The 27,884-nt window shown below is 38.9% G+C and overlaps 2 protein-coding genes across 10 annotated transcripts in view; one reads left to right on the forward strand and one right to left on the reverse strand.

The window, feature by feature from the left end:
* Positions 1-27,884, reverse strand: part of KAT6B (lysine acetyltransferase 6B) — a 205,080-nt gene that overhangs the window by 36,911 nt on the left and 140,285 nt on the right. For 3 of the 9 annotated variants that reach the window (XM_050803326.1, XM_050803325.1, XM_050803324.1), the window contains 8 exons: positions 17,661-17,776; positions 17,335-17,416; positions 14,814-14,946; positions 12,020-12,075; positions 10,037-10,158; positions 8,144-8,259; positions 5,629-5,770; positions 2,314-2,475 (listed from right to left, as the gene is read on the reverse strand). In XM_050803326.1, coding sequence (XP_050659283.1) covers positions 2,314-2,475; positions 5,629-5,770; positions 8,144-8,259; positions 10,037-10,158; positions 12,020-12,075; positions 14,814-14,946; positions 17,335-17,416; positions 17,661-17,776 — 929 coding nt within the window. Of the gene's footprint in view, positions 1-2,313; positions 2,476-5,628; positions 5,771-8,143; positions 8,260-10,036; positions 10,159-11,143; positions 12,076-14,813; positions 14,947-17,334; positions 17,417-17,660; positions 17,777-19,839; positions 25,119-27,884 lie in introns of those variants that run through there. The other 6 variants (XM_050803318.1, XM_050803320.1, XM_050803317.1 and 3 more) reach the window with 3 other exon arrangements.
* The window catches only part of CAMK2G (calcium/calmodulin dependent protein kinase II gamma), a 1,229,125-nt gene that overhangs the window by 35,440 nt on the left and 1,165,801 nt on the right, over positions 1-27,884 (forward strand). The gene's annotated exons all lie outside the window — the stretch shown is intronic.

Genomic DNA, 27,884 nt, shown 5'->3' on the forward strand with positions numbered 1-27,884 from the left:
CTGAACCTTTCTAGGTCATTCCAGCCCTTCTCTGGCTATCCTTGAACTGTCTTTCTAATAACCTCTAGAATTTGGTTCAAGAATAGCCCCAAAGGGCCAGAGTCCTCTAGATTCCAACTGACACATGAGAATATGGTTTAGTTTCATCTAGTCTTTTTTTTTTTTTGAGATGGAGTTTTGCTCTGTCGCCAGGCTGGAGTGCAGTGGGGTAATCTCAGCTCACTGCAACCTCTGCCTCCCGGGTTCAAGGGATTCTCCTGTCTCAGCCTCCAGAGTAGCAGGGATTACATGCATGCACCACCACACCCAGCTAATTTTTGTATTTTTAGTAGAGACAGGGTTTCACCATGTTGACCAGGATGGTCTTGATCTCTTGACCTCGTGATCCACCCACCTTGGCCTCCCAAAGTGCCAGGATTACAGGCGTGAGCCACCGCACCCGGCCTCATCTAGTATTTTAACATGGTTATTTTTTAGATTAATTTTTGTTTCACTATACTGCCAAGGCATATTAGTATTCCAAAATAGTAGGAAATAACAGCAGCTGCTGCCGTGCTATAGAAGAAACTGACAAAATGAGAAAAGTTGAGCTAGTTCTGAGTAAAATGTTAGGTACCCTGGGAGGAAGAGAGGCAGAAATTCAAACTTCAAGAATCACCACCAACCCTACACATGGCTGCTACTCAGCGGCCAACACAAGACTCAGGAGCGGTATGGTCAGTGCAGCACGAGGAAGGTGGGCACGGTTAAGCCTATGTTTAAATCCACAGACATTGAAAGAAACACCATTTTCTAACAGGAAGGATGCAACCACTATTCTTTTTAAGTCTCTGGAGAAAAATGATCTTGACAAACCTACATAAAAGGTAAGGTGTTTTATTTATTAATCATATAAATAGATTTCCTATTTATTGTTTTATTCAGTGTTAATTCTCTATCATCTTTTGAATTTGTAATGTGCAAATTAACTTTCTTCTTTTTCATTTCAAAGCTTTACCAAATATGTGGATTAAAACACTGAGACAGTTTTCCATGAATGCTGTTATTTATTTTTGTTTATGATCTTTGGGTTGACTCTTGAATTTAGGATAGCTATAGTTTGCAAGTACCTTCACATATATTCTATCTTTTGAAACTCCATTAAAATGGCACTTCTATGAAGCATCCCATTTATATTGTGCAAGAGCAGATTCATTAAAATTCAAGTATCACCTAATATAAAAAATGTATCATAAAATAAATAAAAGATAGAGTTTGGACCTTCTACCTAAAAGTCTCATAATTATTGTCTCTATGTACCATCCTGGTAAATTTAACTATTTCCTAGGTGCCTCAGAAAAGTTAAGGTCATTACCTGGTAAACATCTCCAAACTCAGTTATCCTTTATTAAAGGAGCTATTGTTTCTTAGAAGCCTTTGAGCAGAATGTGAGTGAACTGCTCTGACCACTGAAAAGGACAAGCTACATCCCCTCAATATGTCGATGTTTCCCCCACTCTAATAGCCAGAGATACTCAGGCTTTTTTTTTTTTTTAAAGACGGAGTCTCACTCGCGATCTCAGCTCACTGCAACCTCCGCCTCCCAGGTTCAAGTGATTCTCCTGCCTCAGCCTCCCAAGCAGCTGGGACTACAGGCGTGTGCCACCAGGCTCAGCTAATTTTTTTGCATTTTTAGTAATTTTTTGCATTCACCATGTTGGCCAGGATGGTCTCTATCTCTTGACCTCATGATCCACCCGCCCTGGCCTCCCAAAGTGCTGGGATTACAGGCATGAGCCACTGTGCCCAGCTGATACTTAGGCTTTCTAAAGGTGAGATTGCTTTAGAACTTAAAACCATAGCACAGAGAATAAGAGACGAAAGTGTAAAACCAGTCGTTTTATCAGCTTGACTGTCCAAATGCCAGCGTCCTAACTCACTGAGATACTGTTGACCACAGAGGGAAGGCAACAAGGAGAAAGGAGAATTCTCTCTTAAATGCTACATTAAACTGAAACCTTCATGTTGACACCACTTAAAGGGAAAACGGAAATAAGCTTACACTGAGAAAATCAAAGATGCTAAGTGGTCCACAAGGCAGCAATTAGAATGTCATCAGGACGGCACACAGTGCTGAGGTCCTTCACACACTTACTAGGCACCATGTTTTTTGTTTCTATCTTTTAAAATGAGCTCTGAACAAGAACCTGAGCTTTTCAAAAACACATGTCACTTATTCAAATTACAGTAATGAAAAGGCCCTGTTCAAAGAATTGGGCTCTACCAAAAACATTTTGAAAAAGAAAATGAAGGTCATGCTGGCTCTTGTTTTACCTTAGAGAAGTATCCAACCAGATGACAGCCCTTTTCATCATTTTTTGTAAGGACATAAAAAAGGAATGGCTCGACATCATAATACAACGTTTTGTGGTCCAGGAAGAGCTTGGCTAACAAGCAAAGGTTTTGGCAATAAATTTTGCTCATATTCCCATCAACCTAGCAGAAAGAAACAGACAACATTATTTAACATAAAAATACCACGCCATATAAAATTGTTTCTTCTATATGGTATTTCAGAAAGTACATCATTTTATTTCCAAATCTTAAACTGAGAGATTAAAACACTCTATTAAGCAAGTACAGCTTTAACCAGAAAACAGCTGTCACTGGCAAATCAGAATTCCACATTTTCTCTTAAATTAGGGTATATTTGAAGTAGTTAAATTTCTCTTTTAGCTACCAAAGAAGGGCCAAACCACTAGTAAAGGAGTAATTTTTACTTGTAGTTTATTCTGAGCTAAAAATGATGAGGCATGTCCTCTCTCTTTATTTGAACCAAATAAATCTATATTAAGGAAATATAAACAGATCAAAATACTTCTCAAGTAAGTTAAACTTTGTTGTTTCAAAAGGGTTTCACATAAAACTAAAATTAATGAACTGTATTATTCTGATTCCTCAGAAGTGTGGATTAGCAAAGAGGTTTCCATTTTGGTTTTATCCCAAGCATCACCTTAAATATAATTGGAAAAGATAAAATATCTATGTTGGGAATACTTACAGAGAAAGTGATATGAATTTCAACCTACAATAAGCACCATGATTACAGTCTACTTCTCTTGAAAATAAAAGAATCAAGCTGTGATACTGATGGCTACAGACAGGAGGCTAGGCACAGATGCCAATTTCTTTGATCAAATGTAGTTACTTGTTGAAAATAGAAAACACAGCAGATTCAAGAAGAATTTCCCTAGCACTTTTCTTAAGGGAAATGGGTATTTGCTAACCAGAGCTCTTAAACAACGAACTTGACCATTCTCAGGTCTCCTGTGGACCATACGGGTTCTCATCTTGCACAAATTATTTTTAGATTTCATATAACTATTTCCCTTAGATGAAACCTAGGTCCCATACATAGCAACACAATCAAATACGGGCAACGGGCACAGAGGATACAATTCTCCCTTTAATTAAAGGAAGTTTTCATATATTTGAGAGTAAGGCCCTTTTGGAAATGGTAGTATATTACAAAAAGGTAAGATGCAGATATACATAACTGTGAACCAGAAAAATAGAGAGATGATAGTGCTGAAGAAAATTCTGATCAGTTGTGAAAGGTGTAAGAGGAATAAAGAAAGGGAAGAAGTCAGGAAAATCGTAATCTATGATTATTCCTCCTTTATTTTATAAGTTTTGTAGGAAACTGCTAGGAGAAAAGTTGCCCAAATGTTACACTCTATTAACTCAGGTTCCAGAATAGGGACCTCAGTACTTATCAAATCCAACTCCTTATTCGTACAAGCGAATTTTAGAGACATGCTTCTGATGTTTCCCCTCTCATCTCTGGATGGTCCAAAAGCACCTGCCCTGAAAGAACAGCCCATTCTTACCAGCCTAACAAGACTGATCCCCTTGCCCCTAAGAAGACGTTCCATGGATTTATGACAGCTTCAACCCCAATGCTGACTCATGCCGATTTATTAAATAATTACTTAAGGCCAACAATGTGTTTTGAGCTTTGAGAAACAATGTTTTGGTTGGAAGAACAGATCTAAGGCATCAAGGAAGGATCCAATAGGAAAGCTGAACTTGTGACATTAGCTAAGCTTCAACTATGAGCAGCTGTGTCACCTCAGCCGGCTGGGGCTGGCGCGATAGCATAGCAACAGGAAGCTCAGGCAACATGTCTTCAGCCTTCCCTCTAGCCCACTGGTTCTTACTGGGGGTGATTCTGCCCCCCCGGGGGATATCTGGCTACGTCTGGAGACATTTTTGGTTGGTACAACTGGTGCTACTGGCATCCAATTAGTAGAGGCCAGAGATGCTGCTAAACATCCTATGCTGTATAGCATAGCCCCTACAACAAAGAAGTAACCAGCTTGAAATGTCAATAGTGACCAGATTGAGAAACTCTATGCCTAACTTTTAGTAAGAACTAATATATCACCTAACCTTCCCAGCAACAATACCTTCTTCCTCCAAGCTTGCCAAAAGAGCCTGACAGAAAAGAGAAGGCTTTAAAAAAATCATAAGACACAACTGGAGTTTCCTGTGTTCTCTGATCAGTCTTGGGGAAAACCTAGTGGGCCCAAACCTGTCTGAGAAGGAGCCTGGTCCATGTGAGAAACCTACAACCTTCCCTTTATTTAATATGATGGCAAGACACTACAGGCCAGAAATAGAGAGAACTGTAAGGCAGAACAATAAGTGTCAGCCTGAACAGTTCAGAAAAAGAGAATCCAGAAGTGAAACTATATTTCACAGAAAGAAGACATCACGTTTGCTGTACAAGGTAGGCGTGTTCCCAGCACCCAGGAATGAGCATCAATGCATACCATGATGAAAAAAATGCAGCAGGCAACAGAAGTGTGCAAGTGGAGGGAAGAGCATAAAGGAGAGACGTGAAAAGTCCTGCAGACAGACAACAACCTGGGAGAAAGGCATGGTCCCTGCAAGGTAAAACTGACTCAGCTTAACTGAATCCCTGAAACTGACAACAGATACATAATTAAACAATGCAACTATATAGAGGCAAAGGCCTGCTACTAAATCAATTCTGGAGATACAAAATGTCTTCAAGAAACCCACAATGACAGACATATGGCCACAAGGGGTTCCTGTGAACAGCCGAGTTCTTCAGGGGTGGCCATCTACCCAGAGGGGAGGGAGTCCCAACATCTGCTAGGGTCTCACCAAAAGGATTATCCATCCTGCCAAGAAGTGGATGGAAACACAGGTGGTTGTGTATTGAGGAGATATGTACAGCTGCTCAATTCCCTGGAAGAGTGAGCACCTGCCAGACATTGGCTAGAGCTGCTGAACAAAGCTCATTTCTCCTGCCAAAGAAAGTGGAATTTACAAAGAGCTGAGGAGATCATAAATTCATTGGTGAATATATCTAGTGTAGACAGGGATTTTGGGGAAGACAAAAATGTTAATGTGATGAAGTAGGGATTCTTCATCAATCTAAATGGTTGCTTAATATGGTTAGATAAACATTCCAAAACACAGAGATGTTTTAAAGGGCAGTCTGAATTTCAGTGCCAAAATTAAATATACTTTGCACCTTCTAAACACAAATCAGCACATAGTCAACAATTAGGAGTACTAGATTTCAAAAAGCTGAATTTTTTATTTACACGTGCTTACCTCAAATACTGAAAGGTCTTTCCTCCGGTAAATTTCATTTGCTGGAGGATGAAACCATCCGCACTTCTTGGAGTGTCTTAGCAAAATATTTTTACTTTTCATATATTTAAGACAGAATTCACACAGGTAAAGCTTTGGTAATCTGTTGAAGTTTAAAAATCACAGAATCTATCAGATAGATTATACTGTTGCGGGGGAAGATTAAATATTGTTCAATTTTCTCTACCTCATAAAAAGGTTGTATAATAACATTGGAGGCTGGGTGCAGTGGCTCACGCCTGTAATCCCAGCACTTTGGGAGGCCGAGGCGGGCAGTTCACCTGAGATCAGGAGTTTGAGACCAGCCTGGCCAACATGGTGAAACCTCGTCTCTACTAAAAACACAAAAATTAGCTGGGCGTGGTGGCACATGCCTGTGGTCCCAGCTATTCGGGAGGCTGAGGCAGGAGAACTGCTTGAGGCGGAGGGTGCAGTGAATCGAGATCGCACCACTGCACTCCAGCCTGGGCAACAGAGTGAGACACCATCTCAAAAATAAATTAATTAATTAATTAAAAAAAAAAAAGAAAGCCAATAGTAAAGAGAGAATATAAAAACAACCTTACATTATTTTTCAATATAATCCATAATACGTGCTCCCTTTACTTTGTGAACAAATCATTTGTTTGCTTAAAAATATCCTATGTAAAGAAAGGTTTACAGATGTGGAACCACCACCCTAAAAATCAACTTAATAAGGATACCATCCTGTCAAGGGGCCAAGCATATTTTTCAAAATTCACACTTACTATCTTATTTCCAATTATACATGGTCAGCGGTATAGCTATAATATTTTACTCAGAAGTGAATTTATTATTTTTAAACAATCTGCATACATATGAGGCCGAAAAGTCCTTGAACTTAGTTGTTACCATTTCCACTTCTGGAAGAGGTAACTTTAAAGTTATTATTATAGATTTATACATGGTCTAATGCAGTAAATGGCAGGGCTAAAAATCAAAAGATCTAATTTGTTTTCTACCAATTCCCCCGTTACTTTGAGTAAAAGACAAATTTTACCTCTCTTCCCTGCTGACTTTTTCTCCACCTTAAAAATTAGAATACTTTTTATTTCCATATTTTAATGAACACGGCTGATATTTATAAGAAAACGTTTAGAAGCACTTGCAAGGTAAAAAGTTTAAGAATGGGGTAAAAGGTTTTCAAGAGACAGGCAGACACAGATGAGACTACTTTCAAACCTTGCACTTATGTACAAATTTTATTCAAAGTTTTCAGAGCACATGGCTTATGATTACCTAGGCAAATGAAAGCTCATAGTCATTTTAAAAAATTGTTCAAGAACACACAACCGAATGGTATAAGCTAGGAGGAGAAACCAAAATTCTTGACTTTTACTTTGTCATTTAACTTTTAGAAAACACTTCACATTTTCTCCACTTACGTGATTGGCCAGATGCTCATATGCTAATGAAAAAAATAAGATCTATTCTATAAGAAAGCCAAATTTATAATTACTGAAAACTTTGCAGACTAAAAAATTTTTGAAGATACTAGTAAAGTGTGCCCTGATGTACTTCATGGAAGCAATCTATTCTCAATGTACCTATTTTGGGATATATTCGTTCACAGCTAATTTGAGTTCAAGACAAATGAAAACTCAGATACCATTTTTTCTCCTTTTTACTTTTTATTTTTTGAGATGGGATCTCACTCTGTCACCCGAGCTGGAGTGCAGTGGTGTGATCTCGGCTCACTGCAACCTCCACCTCCTGGGTTCAAGTGATTCTCCTGCCTCAGCTTCCCAAGTAGCTGGGATTACAGGCGTGCCCTATCACGCCTGGCTAATTTTTGTATTTTTAGTAGAGACGGGGTTTTGCCACATTGGCTAGGCTGGTTTCGCACGCCTAACCTCAGGTTATCCACCTGCCTTGGCCTCCCAAAGTGATGGGATTACAGGAGTGAGCCACTGGGCCTGGCCTTCTCTTCAAAGTCACAAATGGTTCTAAAAGTAAAGATTTGGGGAACGGTCTCTTAAGACTACCCATTCCCATCTACTTTCTCCCATTTTTCCTTCTTTTGCTAAATTTCTATTAAAAACTTGAAAATAAAATGCCAGAAATCAGAGATAAAATGAACAGGCCTAATTAAAAAATATAAAAGGCAACCAGAGAAGAAAGTCTACCAAATAATTCACCATGGCAAATTTCTTTTTTTTATTGGGTTTCATACAAAACCAACATTTCCCCAATTAACCAAGGAAAGAAAGCACAGTCTAGAAGCTAAATGGCAAAATTTATAATGCCCGTGTAACTAAGGAGCATAAGGAATTTACTGAGAACAAGGAATACTATTAAAAGGTGCTGGCAAAAGCAATAGTTTGGGAAGCACTTAGCACTGACTATCAAAATTTATTTCCTAAAATCATCGTTAATTCCTGCTTTAGAATCAAGAATTTTCCTTTCTCACATATGTGACATTCAAGTTATACACCTGCCAGACTTATTCCATTACCTTGCATATTCCTGTGGGTAAGGCGAGGAGTACCAAGTTTGGATTTCGTATTTACCAAATTCAATCACAGAAGGGTACCGGCCACAGTCTTCCACCCCACTCTCACACTCTATTTTCTGTTAAATAGAAAGAAAAGGAAAATAATAATATATATACTTCACTTACATTTTGGTTCTTTCACCAGTGACTATCAAAACTTATCAGAACGCTAATCTTAATTGTGAATTTGCATGGTCTTAAAACACTATAGACCCTTATGAAATGGGTTGGTGCAAAAGTAATTGCTGTTTTTATAATTACCTTCAATGGCAAAAACCACAATTACTTTTGCACCAACCTAACATTACCTCTGTGTAAGATTCACAGCAAACGAATACCCTAAGAAACAATATAGCAAAGGAAGTAAGTATGGTATAAATACATACAAATGTCGATAGAACTGGATTTAACAATCTGTTGTAACAGATTAGAAATTAGGTGATTATAAATGATGTGGCTATTACACAGGCTTATTTATTACATATGTTTACAGTTTCCTATTCCTCCATGAGGTAGTATTTATCACAACTGTAATTAAATAATCAATTGTGAAATCTGCAGCTTAGCATTTGTCTCTTCTTATTTCCCTTATTTCCATGTAGAAAGCCATATGAGGTTAAGAACTCTGCCTGCCAGATTCACTGTGGTATCCCTGGTGTCCAGTACAGTGCCTGACACAGAACAAGAATATTTCTTGAATAAAAAAAGCCAGTTTTACCATGTTGGAATGAAAAAGTTTTAGAATTAGCAGTATCTTTCAGATAATGGCCTACTGTTCACGTTTATATATGAATGTCAGAAGAAGGCCAAAAAAAATGATAATATTTAAGGACTTCGAACCTTTTTTTAAAAGAGGTGGCATCTTGCTGTGTTGCCCAGGCTGGAGTAAAGTGGCTATTCAAGGGCATAATCCCACTACTGATCAACATAGGAGTTTCGACCTGCTCCACTTCCAATCTGGGCTGGTTCAAGGACTCCCAATCTTAATAACGGGGGAAATTTGACATTTATCTTAGCCAAAGGAAAGCTGATACAAGGCATCCTGATAGGGGCAGAATGAGGCTTGGAAATATCCAATAGCTCTAAAGGTAGAAACTGTCAGGAGTATTTAGCCCAACTGGCTGCTACTAAAAATAAAGCATTAAGAGCCTACAGAAAACCCCTTCCCCACAAAACAGGAAGTGGGGTTGGGTAGGGAGTCTACCTGACCACATTGGCCAGAGAAACCGAATGTAGTCACTGACACAACAAATTCACAATTCATAACAGATTCGTCTTTGAGAAGTCTGACAGCCTCACCTTTCAATATCTGGGTGGTAATAACTTAGGCAGAATTAAAGTGGAATCACTTAAAGAAATTACTGGACAATAAAAATAAAACTGACTACAACTGATCGTGAAACACAATATTTTTTCATCAATGCAAAAGAGCTAAAAATATGAGACATTTTTCATATGGCTGGCCATCTGTGTTGGAAGAAACATCGGCAAATTTAACAGCGATGTTCCTCTTTTTGTTAATGATTTTAAATTGTTATTTTCTAAATTTAGGCAAAACTCATCAGAAATCTATTCCTTCACACCTAGAAATGTTTTCCAAAATCTGCCTCAACTAGTGCTACTCTGTTTTACTTTGTGAGACCAGCTGAGCCAATACCTACTTTTAAGAGTGGAGACAATTCTACAAAGTCATTGCTTTTGAATGCACAGTTAATAAAAATGGGCATGATAATGGCTAAAGAATCACACAGGATGTTGAAAGGGATTCTCTATAAAATCAACACAGTAATTCCATATGGATAGTCAGAAGCCACATTTTATACTTGCTAGTACAATGTGGGATCCTCGCCTTACCTCCCAAGAAAGTTCCTGGGCCTGCTTAAAAACATCCAAATCCTCTTCAGTAACGACATCCTTGTTTCCAATCACATTTACATCTGCACTTTCTTGTTTGATGTTTATTTTTATTTCAGTATCTGTCATTTAAAACCAGCAGAAAGTGTATTCACTGACTTGAATCATGAGTAACCATCATATATTACCAAAATGGCACCAAATTAGCATACTGGGCAAATAGGGATTTTTTTTAAAGCTTTATAAATAAGCTTTTACATCTAAGCACTGCTCATAGATCCAGCAGTATCCTTTCCCTGCTATACTCAAATTTTTATTTGAATTTATCACTGTCATCTTTTTACAGCTTTAATAAATATATGAGGGAAAGTAAGAGCAATACAAAGTGAAATCATATTTTTCAACCAAGATTAGAAGTTTTATCAATGTCTAGTTATAGCATTCCCATTATCAGTTTTGAGATAATAAATTCTACCACTTTGTCCAAATGACACATTTTCGGTTTTTGTTTGATAAAGGGTAGCAAATGTAATGGGCCAATTTGTTCAATGAAATTATGAAATCCGTTTTCTCCCTAAGGTGGATACACACACAGACACACTCACATCCAAAAGCACACATCACAGAGTCACAGATCAGGCTTTGCTGAGACGGAAGCAGGATGAACTTTGTCATGAGAAAGCAATGGAGCAGAGGGAAGAGCTGAAACACCCCCTGTTGGAAGCACTGACAGCACACGACCGAACAGCGCTGTGGCTGCAGAGGCGACATGGGGGAGAGCATGGCAGAAGCATGGCAGTGGCTACTCATGCGGGACTACAAAGCCATAAGCAACGCTATGGAGGCATCTGGGGGTCCTAGTGTCACTACGAATGGAAGTAAATAATAAAAGGTGGGAGAGTATTAGTTGGAAAAACAACATTTTGGAGGTTTAGTCAGCATTAGAAAAAGGTCAAAGTTTCACTGCTTCTGTATGAAAGTGAAGTGAGAACAAGAGAAATAGCTAAGACCTATGTGACAAATAGGAATTGATTGGTTGATTTTTTTCGGGGTTGGGGAGAAAGGGACGGGACGCAGGTTTGGTTGGAGCTTTGACCTTTTGCTTACCATCATCCTGATCAGGTTTAATCCTTCCGTCTGTCAAGCTCCCCTTCCCTGGTGAGGGGGTCCCCATCTGAGGGGTCACTTTATATTTTAATCTGCCTAGCATCCTGTGCTTTTTAAGGAAAGTTGTTCGCTTGAAGTGAGCAATTGCTTTAAAAATACGTCCTCTAGCCATCCCCCAGCTAGAGGAGGAGGAGTGAGAAATAAACCGACTTCTAATATCTCTTTTGCCAAAGAAGTGGGCTTTAGATTTTGCCGTGGAAGACAATTCAGTTTTACGACGCATACGTTTGGGTGGTGCATAACTTGGGTGTCCCTTTTTGCGAGACTGTCCCTGAGTGGTATAGATATGAGAGAGCCCATCAAAGAGTGCCTTCAGCTGGCTGTTAGTGGTCAGGCCGCTCAGGGAGGGCACGCTGCACTGGCTGGAAGAACTCTGGGGAGAGGGAGAAGAAGTGGCCGTGCTGGACTTTTGTGAACTGGGGCTCTGACCGGAGATGGGGGTTGGGGGTGGAAGTGAAGAAGGTGGAGGTTTTAGCTTTTGTGTGGTACCTGTAGCCAACACATGAGAAGTGCATGACTGTTTCTGAGAGACCTTTTTCCTTGGACGATAGTGCTTTGAAAAGTCTATTATTTCACCTCGTGATCTGCGACCATCAGGTGATGGTGTAAAAAACTTAGTAAGGCCATCAATGAGCCCTTTGGTTTTCTTGTTAACTTTAAGTGTAGAGGCAGAAATGTAGGTGGAGGTGGTGGTGATTTTGGTGGTGGCACCAGGCCGAGTGGGGTCTGTAACAGCCAATCTGCTGCTTGAGTCCTTCCCAGATGCAGCATGACCAGATGAAGGTGTGGTACAGACTTTAGTCTTTTGACCCCTACCAGGTGACCCCCTTCCTGTGAATGCATTCATGGATCCTTCATCACTGGTTACAGACCTAGGCAGAAATTTAGAGAATAGTATCAGCATTTAATAAATAGAATTATAAAGGTATCTAAAAACAAATTTATTGCAACTAGATGCATTCAATGGGCTTAAACTTAAGAACTGTATTTTTTGTGTGTGCCACCACCTAGATGTTTCTCTGTTGGAAAGGCAGCAGCAACTGCATTTGCATGTCATGGTTTTTCCAGGGCCCATCCAACAGGTACTGGAAGAATCCATGTGGACCCAAGAGCAATATAAGCAAGAAAAATGTTGAAGAGACTAAAAGAACACCCGATGCTTTAATTATAATTAAATAAAAACAAGCTATCCTTTGGTGTTGTCACAAATAGTTATGATCTCCTGGAATGTCTTTTTTAAAGTATTAGGAGGAAATAAGTCATATGTGTTATCCAGAAGCAAAAGAAGAAGCTTATCTAATCTCTAGTTAAAAGTAATTTTTAATTCAATTTGCAAACTTATATAAATAGAGTTTGGATATGGCTATAAATTTGTACTTTTTTTTAAAGAAAACATAAAAAGACACCCTCTTCCTCTCAGCAGTTTGTGTTTAGGATGGTAAGATAACCAATAATACTCTCTTAGGAGAGAAGACAATTAACTACAGCATAAAATATTGCTGAAAAAAGGACAACAATAGCAAAAAACTGAAGAAATGATTAAAGAAAAGCTACAGCGGGTCAGACATGACATGGAGAGTCTGGTGAAGAAGCGGCACATTTACCATGGTCATTATCAGACACTTGGCGTCAGAATCTTTATACCCCGGTTCTGCCCATACTGTTGAGTAGTCAACAGAAACTAGAGGTCACTCGCTAACACAGCTGCTTACATGAACAGCAGCCGACTGTCTTCACCTCAGGCTAGGGTTTGCGAAGCTACCCATTTCGTAGCAGAGTTTCATACAATAGAGAAACATTTGCAGATGAATTATGACAATGCTGGGGCCCAAGAATGTACTTTCAAAATGATCAATTTAGCTGAAGGCAAATAATGACGAAATGAAAGCCTTGAAAAGAGACAATACTGAATTATAAAAATATCTTAAGTAATTACAAATACAAGAGCACATTTTAGTGATCATCTTGTATACAAAGATTTAATGACCAGATTTCAGCTGCTGGCTGAAGGGGAGAAGTGCATGACTGTTTGGCACCACCTGCCTGGCACCACCAATTCAGCCAAATCAGGTGAACGTTGGAGATCTCTAGTGTCACCAGAGACACAGTGAGTTACCAACAAAGAACTCATCCAGGCTAAAATGTTTCACATCAGAATGCTGCATTTGGACTGTATCTGGAATCGATTGCCCAGAAAGGATAATATGCTTATAAAGCATGTAAAAAGGAAAACTCCCTAGACTGTCTTAAAAATTCCTAAGCTCAAAGGACAATTTTGGACAAACAAAAAGTTAGGATTGGTGCCAGATGCAATTTTCAGCTGTGTCCTTTGTTTAGTAAGTTTATATCCTAATTTGGTTTTTTTAATTGGGCCCTGAGGATACGGTCCCATGTTGGGAACAATGCTTACACAGGATGAATGCAAAAACATATAATTTCTACTTCAAATGATACTACTATGAAAGATTTTATTCATAACCATGTTTCATGTTTGCCTCTAGAAATTTTTTCAAAATCTATTGACAATGTCTACTGGTTAAAGGGTTTTCGCAAAGTTTCATAGAAAACTCTAGAAAGAAGCCTGCATTTCTTACTTCTTCTTAGGAGATAAAGGTGCGGGAGGATACTATTTTCCTGAGAGCGAGTAAGATAGTGAGAACTGCTTCAGATAAAATTAGGGGAAAAGGAGTAAGCAAGGGAGTGAGATTCTCAGTGTCTGTTCAAGGTGTGTGCAGAGCATGTATTCTTTCTCCATCACAATGGTCCTTTCACTAAGCCTGAAAAGATGGTGATAGTCTGTTGGCAGAACTGTTATAGATGTGCAAGTCTCCTGATTCCATTTGTAAACACCTTAATGCTGATAGTCAAATCTATACTCTACACAGGTTAAAATAAATTCATTTCACCTTTTATTTTTTCTCTGCTTTTCCAACTAACTCCTGCTAAATGCTCTACTGGGCTTTAATGGCAATTATATGGCAACAAGATAGTGAAAATGGGGTTATCATAGCAGATTTCCAGGCCACTGCGAATATATTATTTTATATATATGTCTGCACAAGTGCAATTGTCAAATAGCTGTGTCTAACTCTTCAGAGGCAAATGGTCATCTGCAGGTTTTTCAGAAGCTCCTATTTCATAAAAGAGATCTTAAAAAGCGGTAATGCTACATTACTATCAGAAGAGAGAGGTATTTTTCTAAAATGTTATCTGGAGTGATGAAAGAGATTTGCTATAGACATGGACAAATCCCTCTCGTTTTAAAATTCCTATGAAAATATTTATATAATTAAGCTCTTCTATGCTCAGCCAGTAATAAAGTAGGCTGAATGATTGTTTCCAGTTCTTACATTCTGCTTCCATCCTGCTGCTTGAAAAATGTCACTTAGTATCACAGCTACTGCCAACAGAAGACCCCAAAATGCCAATGGTAATTAAAAATGTTATTTTCAAAAAATTTCCACAGCTCAAGCAAAAAGAGAAGTATTTTTCAACCCTTGAGTTTGAAAAAATGATGCCAAAAAACCCCTAACGGAATCTAAGAGAATAACAATCACCTATATTTTAAAGCAAAACATAAAAGATTTCTTTTGATAAGATCTCAACCTACAACAATCGTTGCTTTAATTTATTTTTCGGTCGTCCAATGGGTTTTGCATATCGTCGTTTTATTTGTGCAGCTTTCTCATGAAGTAGTTTTCTTCCCTTTTTCTTTGGTCTGCAGACTTGGCAAATCCACATCCCTGAATTAATATATATATGAAAAAAATATTTTAATGTTTCATTTTAAGAGAAGATATTAAATATCTGTAAAAAGCTGCTCAAGGATGCCTGTATGCTGAACTTTACTCCAAAAAATGCGTCATTCCCTTTTGTCATTTTCATTAGGAAACCATCACTGCAGGTCAATTTCCCCAAAACGAAGGTGGTGAGGGCAGAGGTGGCCTCTCTCTCAGAACCCTTCCATAAAGCTGTTCCCAACATGTCATTAAGCCTCTCACCAACATATAAACACACATGAAAACTCGCCCCTGTCAGATATTTTATCTTTTGAGTTGAGGGAGACATTTTCAAGTCAGTCCATTTTTGGAATTTCTAGAAGAAAAAAAAAATTATCATCTCTTTCTGGAAAGTTCCAAAACTAAAAAAATTATCAGTAGTTTTGAGTACTGCAGAACTACAATGATTAAAACTATACATCTAGCATAGGAAAATAGGTCAATGCATAAGAATGGAAAGACCAGAACAACCGAAGCCTACAGAAAAGTTTAGCATATCAAAAGGTCATATTTCAAATCAGTGGGGAAAAGATGAAATGATTCAATAAGCGTGATAGAACAAATAGCTATCTACCTGGAAGAGGAATTATTTCCTATCCTTTATAAGAAAAATTCTAGACAGATGAATATTATAATATGAAAAAATAAAATGTTACAAGTACCAGGAAAGATATGTGGATATTTATATAATCTAAGCATGACTACATTTAAAACTGAAGCCATAAATAAAAAGATTCATGAATCTGACTACATGAAAAAAAAAAGAGCTTCTGCAAATCAGGGAAAAAAAGGTAAAAATCCCAAGAGAAAAATGATTAATGGATAAAAAGAGGTACCTTAGAAAAGATGATATACAAACAGCCAAGAATAAAACACAAGAAATGTTCAATCTGACTACTTAAAAAAAAAAAAAAAAATCAGACATATTTCTATTATCAAACTGGTAAAATTTAAAAAATAATAATACTGTATTTCACCAAATCTAAGATACTATATGATGCATCTGACTTCAAAGATATTAAAACATTAAAAACAAACAAACAAACACCTGTGTCTTAGACTCGAGATATAGTAACGGTGAGTACTAGTCACGATACAGGAAAATAGGTATCCTCATACACTGCTGGACAGCCTGAAAACTGATACAGCCTTTCATGTATCTAGCCTTTGATCCAACCGTTCCTCCCCTAGGAATTTATTTCAAGGAAATAATTGTGGATGGAAAAAATTGGAAACATTTGTAATATCCACCCTAAGGGATTGGTTAAATGAATTATAGTTCATTTATACAGGGGGCTGGAAAATCAAATACCTCCAGGAAGGACCTAGATTGTATAATACATGTGACTGAAGCAAATTGGAACGTTTAAGACAGCAGGGAGTAGTGAGACTGTGGCAAACTGGAGCACGCATGCACCACCCAGAGGACTCAAACTTTTAAAAATATGGTGCCAACAAAGCGTATCTGTGACCCACAGTTGCCAGGTTTGTAATCCCTGCTCTATACTATGGAGTTCTACACACTTATTAAAAACTATGTTTAGGAGAATATTTAATGATGTAGGGGTGCTTACAATCTATTAAGAGGGAGGAAAAAAGTACATTACAAAAACATGTACAGAATGTTCCATTTCCCTTCAAAGGGTATGTGAAGGCAGAGAAAGTATTTCTAATTCATTTTAATTTTTATTCCTTTTTTGTCTACCTGTATTTTTTAAATCTTCCACAACGTAAATTATGGATTTTTTTAATAAAAAGGCAAAGTTATTTTTAAATGTTTAATATATTGCAAAATGGGGGGAAAAGGCTGAGCTTAGCTGATTTACACAATAAATAGAAGAAAATCCACATTCCATCAGACACGATCAGCTATAAGATCATTCAGATGCTCGTGTTCAAAATATCAACTAACGGCCAAGAAAAAGGTGATGGCTTCCTGTTGTAGGACTTTGGAGTCACTATCATCCTCAAAAATATAAAATTTCTTAAGCTCTAAACACTGTGCTGAATAATATGGAAAGTGTTCTAAACTTTTGACCTACATAATCTAATCTTATTCTAATAGGGGAATGGTTTGGAGAGAGAGATGGTCTTTTTCATCCCTGGGTCTGAATTAGAGCCTTTATTTTATATATATGTATATACATATATATATACACACACACATATATATGTTTTTTTTTCTATGCTTTTGTAATCCTCTATTCACAACCCTAAACTCACAAGTATAGGGAAGGTGGGAGGGATGAAAAAAATGCTTAAAGAACCTGTATAACTCTGAGCTGTCAGACCTCAGGACAAAGCTAACCAATATGTAATAAAATACATTTTTAATACAGTTTAAAAGTTCACCTTTTGGCATTCTGGAAAGTGGTGGGTCACAGCATTCCATATGGAATCCTCTATCACAGGAATCACAAAAAAGCATATTATCCTGTAATATAACATATTAGAGACTAATTGAGACTGAAACCAACTGTAAAAGGCTAAAAATTATTTTGTTACTGGATTAACATTAATATAACATAAGGAAAGTGCACCAAGATCCCAGTTGCAGTCTGACAACACGTGAATTTAAAACTTTAGAAAGAAAGTAGCCATACTCTATAAAAACGAAAACACCTTAATACTGGAAATTAGCGAGTTACCTGGCAGTGGATTACGGGAGCCATACTTACAGCATTTCTGCCTTGGACTCTACAGGCACTGCATGTCTTGCATTCGATGCACTGCCACCTTAAGGCCTTTACATTTGTTGTTAATTCAGGACAAAATTTCAAACAGGATGGGTGTCCTATGAGAATAAAAAGCAAATTGCTTGATGGGAATGGTGCCTTTGACTTTTTTAAACTCCCATTCCCTAATATTTAATAGATAGCTGATGAGGCTTGCCAATGAACCTTAGGAACTTGAAAATGCCAACAGATCAGAGAATCTAAATTACAGATTTCCTTTCTGCCTTTTCACCTTACCTTCTTTCCCTGCATGTAACAAAATGACTAAAAATGTTTTCCCTAAGAGAAGTTAATTTATACCAATTCCAATCTCAAGCCTTCGAGAACTTGAAGATAACACAGGCTCAGGCGTTCTCACTCCTGCGCCCTGTTCAATCTCCTGTACTTGCCGTCTTCATCAACCACCATCTACCCAGGGGGTCCTGGTTTGCCACACACTGAGGGGAGTTGCCAAAGTTCAAACAATTCCTGCTCTCTATGTGTGATGAAATCATAAAACTTAACAGATAACTAAATAAAAAATTGAGACTGCTTAACCTAACTGCAGATGCCCTCCCCCGCCCAAATCCAACAGTACACAAAGAACATCCCATTGCTGGGACAGACATTGCCATCTTGCCCCTGGGTCACTGAGTTTAAACTCTGGAAGCAGAAGCAGAAACAGTGAATTTGAGAGACAGAATTAAGAAGCTGAGAGATCCAGGTTAAACGGGACCCACCAAGAAGTGCGGCCTCAGCAGGTTCCCCCATTTTCCCGAGCATTGAGTTTTCCACACTGTTTGGTGCACACTTTTCACCTAGCAGCGCTCCACACACCATGTCTTACTGCTCACTTCACAGAGGAAAACTGGAGACCCTGAGGGGCAATGCCTTTCAAAGAAGCCAGCCCTGAGCCTGCGAGTAATAGATTCCTCCAAGAGGTGTGGGGAGCATGAGCCTAGATTGTTTGGAAGGCTGTACAGTTTAAAATCTAATGGTCTTTTATCACATAAACTCAAAGAGATCTCCAAACTCCATTTTATTTTTTTTAAACCTGGTCTTTAAATAGTAAGAACATTAGTAAATCCCATGTGAAAGAACTTACAACCAAGCTGCAAAGGAAACCTGAGGGGTAATAAAAAAAGCAGATTCTGCAATTTCAAAACTGTTTTATAATTTCCTGACTTTGGCAGGCTCATTGTTTAAATATGTATTTTGGATTGCTGCCAAAAAGGTCCTCCTCCCTAAAGCTTAACAGGTGCTTCATAAAATTCCACCCACCAGGAGATTTGGCTTTTTGAAGTAAAAACATTCAAAATCAATCACCAATACTGTTAATAAAAGCACACTATTCCTGAGTTAAAAAAAAAAAAATCTAAACATCTGTATTTAAGATGTTGAGAAAATAAAATATTGTCACAGGATTATGACCTCAGGCAGGAGAGACACCCAGGCAGATGCATTTAACCTGTGACACTGTTCTTTTATGAGGCTTCTCTCATTCAAATGAATGCAAGGAAAAAGTCTGAATAGATAAAAATGGTATCAATCTCCTCCTTCTGCTCAGGAACGGCAAACAAAGACAGCCTGCTTGTCGACTTTTAAGAAGCATACTGAAGGGGGGAGGGGAGAGGTCTACTTTGATCAGAGCCCTCCCCTCTGTCCTCTTATATAGTGAGGGGGGTAAAAACTTAACTTTTAAAGAACAGCAATTTAAATTCCACCCTTAAAATGGTCCCATCAGCTTAAAAGTATACCATTTACTTCCCCCCTCTTTTTTATTACTTCCTGTAAGGCATACATCATGGGCACATATGACCTCAATTTCACGCACTGAATTTTTCTCTACATTCAAATCTGCTTTTGTACTTTGTGACTTAATATTCAGTAACTAAGGTAATTCACATCATATTACAGCTTACTATTTATTCTCACAGGTATCTTATGAAATACAGACTTTTTAATAATTATACAGTTTGAAAATTAGTGGATTTCAGCCATTTTTCAATCAGGGGCAAGGAATATTCTTTCTCTTAATGGTTTCTCTCACTTCAAGCAATACTGTATCTCAGCTACTACTATTTAAGCTACCCTATCAAATTCTAAAATCTTCAGCCTATCTTTCCTTAGGCAGCAATCTTACCTTTATTTAGCTCAAGAGAATTGGCCATAGATCCCTTCCAGTTCTAAATTTCTATGATTCTGTAAAGGATGCTGAGGGATGAAGAAATATTTCCATTTTATTTTCTCATGGCCAACTTTAAAATAACACAAAAGACTGTAATGTGTCTTGATATACTACTACACAATCTATAGTAATCAGATAAAGGAAAACAATGCTACTGATCAAGTAATTCCTTACCTCTGGTTTAGCCATTTCATAAACTCAACAATTTCCTCTAACTTTTTTCTTTTTTTTTTTTTTTTGAGACAGAGTCTCACTCTGTCGCCCAGGCTGGAGTGCAGTGGTGCGATCTTGGCTCACTGCAAGCTCCACCTCCCAAGTTCCATGCCATTCTCCCGCCTCAGTCTCCTGAGTAGCTGCGACTATAGGCACCCGCCACCACACCTGGCTAATTTTGTTTTTGTATTTTTAGTAGAGACAGGGTTTCACTATGTTAGCCACGATGGTCTTGATCTCCTGACCTTGTGATCCGCCTGCCTCAGCCTCCCAAAGTGCTGGGATTACAGGTGTGAGCTACAGCACCAGGCCTGTTTTTTTATTTTTGAGACAGGGTCTTACCCTGTTGCCCAGGCTGGAGTGTGGTGGCATGATCATGGCTCACGGCAACCTTTACCTCCCAGACTCAAGCAGTTCTGTCACCTCAGCCTCTCGAGTAGCTGAGTCTACGGGCACGCATCACCATGCCCAGCTAATTGTTTTGTATTTTTTGTAGAGATGGGGTTTTGCCACGTTGGCCAGGCTGGTCTTGAGTTCCTGGCCTCAAGAGTCCACCAGCCTTGGCCTCCCAAAGTGCTGGGACTACTGACACGCGCCACCATGCCCAGTTAATTTCCTCTAAAATTCTTGTTCTCTCTGTTGATGCGTTTCATGGTGCTTTGTCTTTCTGGAGTTCGTTTTACTACTGTATTCTGCAATTTATCAGATTTGATAGCCATAATACATATTCATTCACTCATTCAATTTCACACAAATACATTATCAAGTACTAGCAGCTTACAATAGTTTTATCTAGCAAAACCAAAAGAATACTATTTAAAATTAAACAAGTACCAATGGAACTACAAACCAGTGGAAAAGCTTTTGGGAGAAGGTACTGAGGAAGAAAAAACACAGGCTCTGTAGTAAGCAGAACAACAGCCCCCAGCTGTCTGTGCTCTAATTCCCGTAACCTGTAAACATACTATACCTGTTGTGGCAAAAGGAACTCTGCAGAAGTGACTAAGCATACAGACCTAGAAATGGGGAGTTTATCTTGGATTATCTGAGTGGGCATGATTGATCTAATCACCTTAATCCTTAAAAGCGGAGAACCTTTTATGAACTTGGTTAGAGAAATGAAATGGGAAAAGGAGGAGGAAGGGTTCAAAGCATGAGAGAGACTCCACCTGCTATCACAGGCTTTCAAGATGGCGAGGGGGCTGCAAGCCAGGGAATGTGGGTGGCCTGTAGAAGCTGGCGATGGCCTTCACCTGACAGCAAGAAAACCAGGATCTCGGTCCTATCAACACAAGGAACTAAATTCTGTCAATAATGCAGATGGGTAAGAACATGGATCCTCTCCTAAAGTCTCCAGAGAGGAGCCAGCCCTGCTGATACCCCGATTTTCATCCAGTGAGACCCATGATGGACTTCCAACCTACAACTGTAAGGTTAAAAATGTGTTGTTTTTAAGTCACTAAGTCTGTAGTAATTTATTTCAGTAGCAATGGAAAACTAATAATGACTCAGACACTAAGCCCCTCAGACTGGCTATCTGACCATCTATCTGTCCATCTCTCCTTCCTTCAACTAATATTTAAGGAGCACTGGATACAGTGAGGAAAAGGAGAGGCATCGTTCCCACCCTTTCAGATCACATAGCCCAGCAGGAAAGACAAACATTAAACAAGAATGAGCATTAATGCCTTACAATGGGGTGGCTTAGGGATATGGGAGAATCTAGCAGGAGGTTAGAGAAAGGCCTCCCTAAAAAAGAGACTCAAAAGATGAGTGTGATTGGATGGGACCTGATAAGGGGCAGAGCAGGGAAGATGGCATGAACAGAGGGAGAGATGAATGGCATATATCCAAGGAGAGAGAAGTTGTTCAATGTAACCAATGTGCAGAATGTGAACAGAATAGTGATGTAAGATAGGGTTAAACCAGAGCCCAATCCAGAAGACTTTTGGGGGTCTATATTAAAGAATATTGATTTCTCCTAAGAGCAACTAACTGGTAGCCACTTATGAAATTCTGTGATCAGATTTATAATTTAAAAAGGTAACTTAGGCTATAGTATGGAAAATGGATTGGAGGAAAAAGGGTGAAGCCTAGATTGAGGTCATTACAATAGCAGATCTGAGTGGGGCTGGTGGGGATGCATCGATAAGTTTAGTATTCAAGATATATATTATGATTTAGAATCAGTGTGTTTTTGGTGATTCCTTGGTGTGAGAGAATAGGACAGAGGATGGCTCCAAATGTCCAGTTTGTGTAACTGAGTGAGTAGCTAACAGTGTGCCATTTGCTGAATATAGGAAATCCTCCAGGAGAGGCGGGATACTGTTTCTTTGCTGGGATTTTTGTTGTTATTGTGTGGCTATTGTTTTGGGTAGAGGAAGCAGTGCAAGGTTGATGAGCTGTTCTGGATATTAACTTTGAGGTGCCTCAGGGGTAGACTCGTTGGAGAAGCTCTATAGTTGTTTGTATCTAGGGTCAGCTCAGTAGAAGCTACAAGGCAAAGTAACAAACACAGGGCCATGACAGACATCTGAAGAAACATTTAGGGAATGGAGAGAGGACCAAGCAGGCTAACAAATATATGTGGAAAGAAGTGGTGGAGAAAAAACACAGATAAAATGGTGTCACGGGGGCCAAAGGAAAAGAACACCTCAAGAAAAAAGATTCTCTACAAGATCAAATATGACTAAGATAAATTATTTGGTGTGGATTAAAAGACACTGATTAGATTTTGATAAACACTGAAAAACAATCATTAGATGTTGCTACAAGGAGGTAACTATTACCCAGACAAGTTTTAATGAAGTTACATCCCTTTGGATGGTCAATCATGCTTTGGGCTTTTGTGGGGATGGGGCTCACCTTCTTCCCCCACCGCCTTTTCTTGTTTTTTTATTTTTATTTTTTGAGACGGAGTTTCACTCTTGTCACCCAGGCTGAAGTGCAGTGGTGCGATCTCGGCTCACTGCAACCTCTGCCTCCTGGGTGCAAGCCATTCTCCTGCCTCAGCCTTCCAAATAGCTGGAATTACAGGCATGCGCTACCAGGCCCGGCTAATTTTTTTTTCTTCCTTTTTTTAGTAGAGACAGGGTTTTACCATGTTGGCCTAGGCTGGTCTTGAACTCCTGACCTCAGGTGATCTGCCCACCTTGGCCTCCCAAAGTGCTGGGATTACAGGCGTGAGCCACAGCGCCTGGCCTCTTTTCTTCTTTGGATCATATCTTTAGGTTTCTTTCTAGTCAAGAGTCTTCTTTCCAACCTAATGATTCAATCCGCATCTAGTCAATGTGAAACTGGATGACTAAGCAACCAACTCCTGGGGTGACCTTAAGAAACTAATGGTCTTTTAAATATTTTTATATGCCCATATATCCATACACTGCCCCTACCAGTTCCCTCCACGAGCATGCAAGTTTTGTTCAGGGTTAACACACAAATAAAGACAAACCCAGGAAAGACTTCAGGTCTCCCAAGGGTGCACTGATATTCTACTCCACGGCTCTTGCTTCCTTTATTGTACAAAAGGGATTTCTCTCACTCACCCAGCTGCATCACAGCAGCCTTTCTTCTGTCTCCCGTTTCAATGAATTTCCACTTAGAATGATGCTGTAATTTTGAACTGTACACTTATCTTAGATTTGCTAATTTGAAAACACACATGCACACAACTCATCTGTAAGTAAGATTTAACCACCCAGCAATCTGAGCAGCAGACACAAAATTTCATTTGGTATAATATCTAATACTTATGTGAAGCTAATTAAAGATAATTTGGTCTTAATGAGGCAAAGAGAATATAACAGTGTTAATTTCAAAGTAGGCTGATCCATGAAAGTCAAGTAAAATCATTTCTAACATTTCCACAGACCTAGACTATCTGAGGATTCCCACATTCATATTAGTGGTTGGAATAACCCTTCACATTTGTCTCATGTTTTATAGTTACTGATCATCTTCCTATCATTATCTCACTGGATTCCACAATAGCTCTGTGGATGCAGGGTGCAGACATTCTCCTTTACACTGCAGAGATGAGGAAAACCAAAGTTACACAGCCAGCAAGTGGCGGAAGAGAACTGGAGTACAGGTAGGGATGCCACATTCGGGGCTCCAGGCACTGTGTACCTCACCTTACGTTTTTACTACATACAAACTTGAATGATTTTTTTTTTTAAAAGAACTTTTAGTAGAAAAAAAATGTTAAAGAAAATACTGCCCATTGAAAGCATCGAGCCCCTTTCAAAACAGATAAATATCTAATTGGCTTTACTTTACGATGTAAGCAGAAGGAAACATTTATTACTCTCATCCATGAAATCTAAGCGAAGTCTAAATGTGACATCATATGAATGGTACTTCAGATAGGGATGGCTGAAAAGCATCAGGCACATATGGGAAACACATTTAAGAATGATCCTCCCTACAGGCTGCCATCTATATTTCCTTTTTCTGGTTTTATGCTGCTAAGGGTATTTTTTCACATAAACAACTTACGTTTTGGGATCCCTTTGATCATTATGAACAGTCTCAATTCAATCCCAGAACCAACAGACTCTTCTGAGGGTGAGAAGGCAGCCATTTCCATAAGGTCAAGTAGGAGTTCCAGCTAATCTGTAATTCCCACTTGAAATGCTGAACTGTGACAACAGGGCTCACACCATTATTAGAGGGTGCTGTTGAGGCATGCTGATCTATTGTTTTCTTTTTTCCTTAGAATTACCAAGGTGTCAAAACAGAGCCTTAGAATCACAAGAACCGGCCGGGCGCAGTGGCTCACACCTGTAATCCGCTGAGGCCAGCGATCACGAGGGTCGGGAGATCGAGACCATCCTGTCTAACACTGTGAAACCCCGTCTCTACTAAAAAAAAAAAATACAAAAAATTAGCCGGGCATGGTGGTGGGTGCCTGTAGTCCCAGCTACTCAGGAGCCTGAGGCAGAAGAATGGCATGAACCCGGGAGGCGGAGCTTGCAGTGAGCAGAGAGAGCACCACTGCACTCCAGCCTAGGTGACAGAGCGAGACTCCGTCTCCAAAAAAAAAAAAAAAAAAAAAAAAAAGGCCACAAGAGCCCCCAAACTCCCTAAAATGAACCATATTTAATTTTGACCCTTCAGTTTAAAGAGGAAAAAACAACAAAGTCTATTCTTCTGATCTATCAGATGAATAAATATCTACAAAGCACGTCCCTGAGTTAGGAACAATAGTTTTTTTGACTAAAGCAGCCAAATCCAGGCTGGCACAGCGCACTCAAGGGAAGATTAAGTGAACTTCAGCACTACAGCTGGATCCCATTGCAGAGTCCAGAGAAGCACTCTGAGGCATCCTCTATCCTCAACAGAGACATGATGACTCCAGGGCTTGAATTTCTGCCATGACCCATACCTTGGCCCCAAAGCCTCTGGCTCTCTCCACTTGAAGACTGGCTCACAAAGCCTCACCAGCCACATAAACTCTCTGGACAGTATCCTCAAGTCATTATTCTCCATTTGTTAAAAGAGAAAACAAGAGGATATTTTTGAACAGAGAAAACATAACACTGTACCTGAACACCCCTGGCTTTACCCTGAAAAAGTCTGAGCAAAAAGTAAGAAACACCAGGGGAAAGAAATTTTCAGTGACCTCAAATATAAAGGAGATCAAGCTCCCCTCTGGCAGGTCTTCAATCCGGGAAAGACGAAGGGAGATTGATTACATCAGAAAATCTAAGATCTACCTGTTTAGAATTACACCTTTATACCCTGTGAAGGAGGCCTTGAAGTTATGATCTAGAAGATAATGATCTCGAACTTCTTATCAACTCAAGTAAGTGTATCACCAGAGGTAAGGAAATATATGAAGGGAACTTTTCTTCCCACATTTAAGTATGTCTTTAATCTGTCTAGGCACTCAGACAAAGAGATCCTAAGGAAATAAAACAGGGAAGGGTATTTTTAAAGTACCACCTTAAAAACCACAAAGGGTAAACCCTAGACAAGTGAACACCACTAAATTGATCAGGCATTTACACAAAAGAGTAATTCATTCAGAATGAGCCTCATGAGAAAACCCAAAAGATAACGACAGAGTCAGAACTGATGAGTGAGGCACTACCTCACCAGCATAAAACAGGGATATCGTAGGCCTGAAATGTATTAAACTGAACATACAGATAATGTTTCCATGCCCTTTTGTCACTATCCATGATGCCATGGCCAGGTAAAAGAATTTTAATGAATCTGTAAAGCCTATCAAAAAAACTGTCAGAATGCATTTTTCAAGCAGGGTTTGAAATGTCTTATTTCCAAGGCTCCCCCTTCTAGTCAGCACCTGAAAGCTGCTGAACTACAAAGGGCCTATCAAGTTAAACCTTCATATAAGGAATAAGAATCATTACACAACACTTTATTCTCAGTATGAAACATTTCTTCTATCCAACCATCAAGCAGCTGTCATAAGTGATGATAAGATTTTAAATTACGTGCAGCAATCAAGGATAACAATATCAAACATGCTAAACCATAACACAGCTGACATTTGTAGTACACTTACCATAGTTCTTGCAGACCTTGTGCCAGGCTGTTTACTTGTGCCCTCACATTTCACTCCCATAAAACCCAAGAGGTTGGTGCTGCCATTATCTCTAATTTTCTAATGAGGAAACAGGGGCTCAGAATGGTCAAGTAACTAACTCAAGGTAGAGGAACTGGGCCATGGCTGGCTCTTGAGTTTGCTCCTAGCCAGTACATCTCAAGACTTCCTAAACAATAATTAGCTATGGTGTTCTGTTGGTTTTTGATTTTGCTTTTTTTTTTAGAGATTACTATAATTAGAGAAATAGTCATGAATTTTAAAATAAGACTTTGGAGAAAAAAGTTTGGGTAGTCTGGGAAAAAAATTTGAAGATACAGAAAAGGTTTAATTTTTACTTATTTTTTGCTATTAATTTTTAAAGATGGGGTTTCACTCTGTTGCATAGGCTGGAGTGCAGTGACAAGATCATAACTCACTGTAATCTCAAACTCCTGAGCTCACACAATCCTCCTGTCTCAGCCTCCCAAGTAGTTGGGACTACAGCACACCCAGCTAATTTGTGTGTTATTTGTAGCAACTGGATCTCACTATGTTGCCCAGGCTGGTCTTGAACAAATGATCCTCCCACTTAGGCCTCCCAAAGAACTGGGATTACAAGTGTGAGCCACCACACCGGGCCAAAAAATGATTAATCTAAAAAAATCTAACAACTACCACACATAAACACATATATGTCTATATGCATGCATACATGTGTGTATATGTGTGTGCACACATGTATTACCTAGGCAAATATGACCTGTTTAACAAAAAGGAAGATTGGCTAATAAAACAAATTAACGTTAGCACAGTTTGCCTTTAAATTTCCATTATGAAACTGGAGGAATGGCCTTAAAATCTTACGAGAAAAAGGCAGAGGTAATAGCTACCTTGAAAAATTTGAGGTACTGCAATTTGCCAAGAGTCCCTACCCAACAATTCCTTGATTTCAATATCACCTTCTGTACAGACTACCCTTTTCTTATCTTATTCCAGACAATATGAATTTCTTTCATGCCTGATGACTTATTGATACTATCATCACAGTTTCCAGAACATTGTCTCTCTCATTTGAAGTCACAAAGAGCTGGGCTGTAATATTACATTTCAGCAGTAGGTGTCATGACCTGAAACACTGGAGACCAAAATACTTCTTGAGACTTCAGGTTATATTAAGAGAAAATAAGCCAGTGATTCCAGTTGTACTCAGCTTGAAAGCTCAGAATTCTCTACA

This window comes from Macaca thibetana, chromosome 9 (assembly GCF_024542745.1).
Source record: "Macaca thibetana thibetana isolate TM-01 chromosome 9, ASM2454274v1, whole genome shotgun sequence".
Lineage (NCBI taxonomy): Eukaryota > Metazoa > Chordata > Mammalia > Primates > Cercopithecidae > Macaca > Macaca thibetana.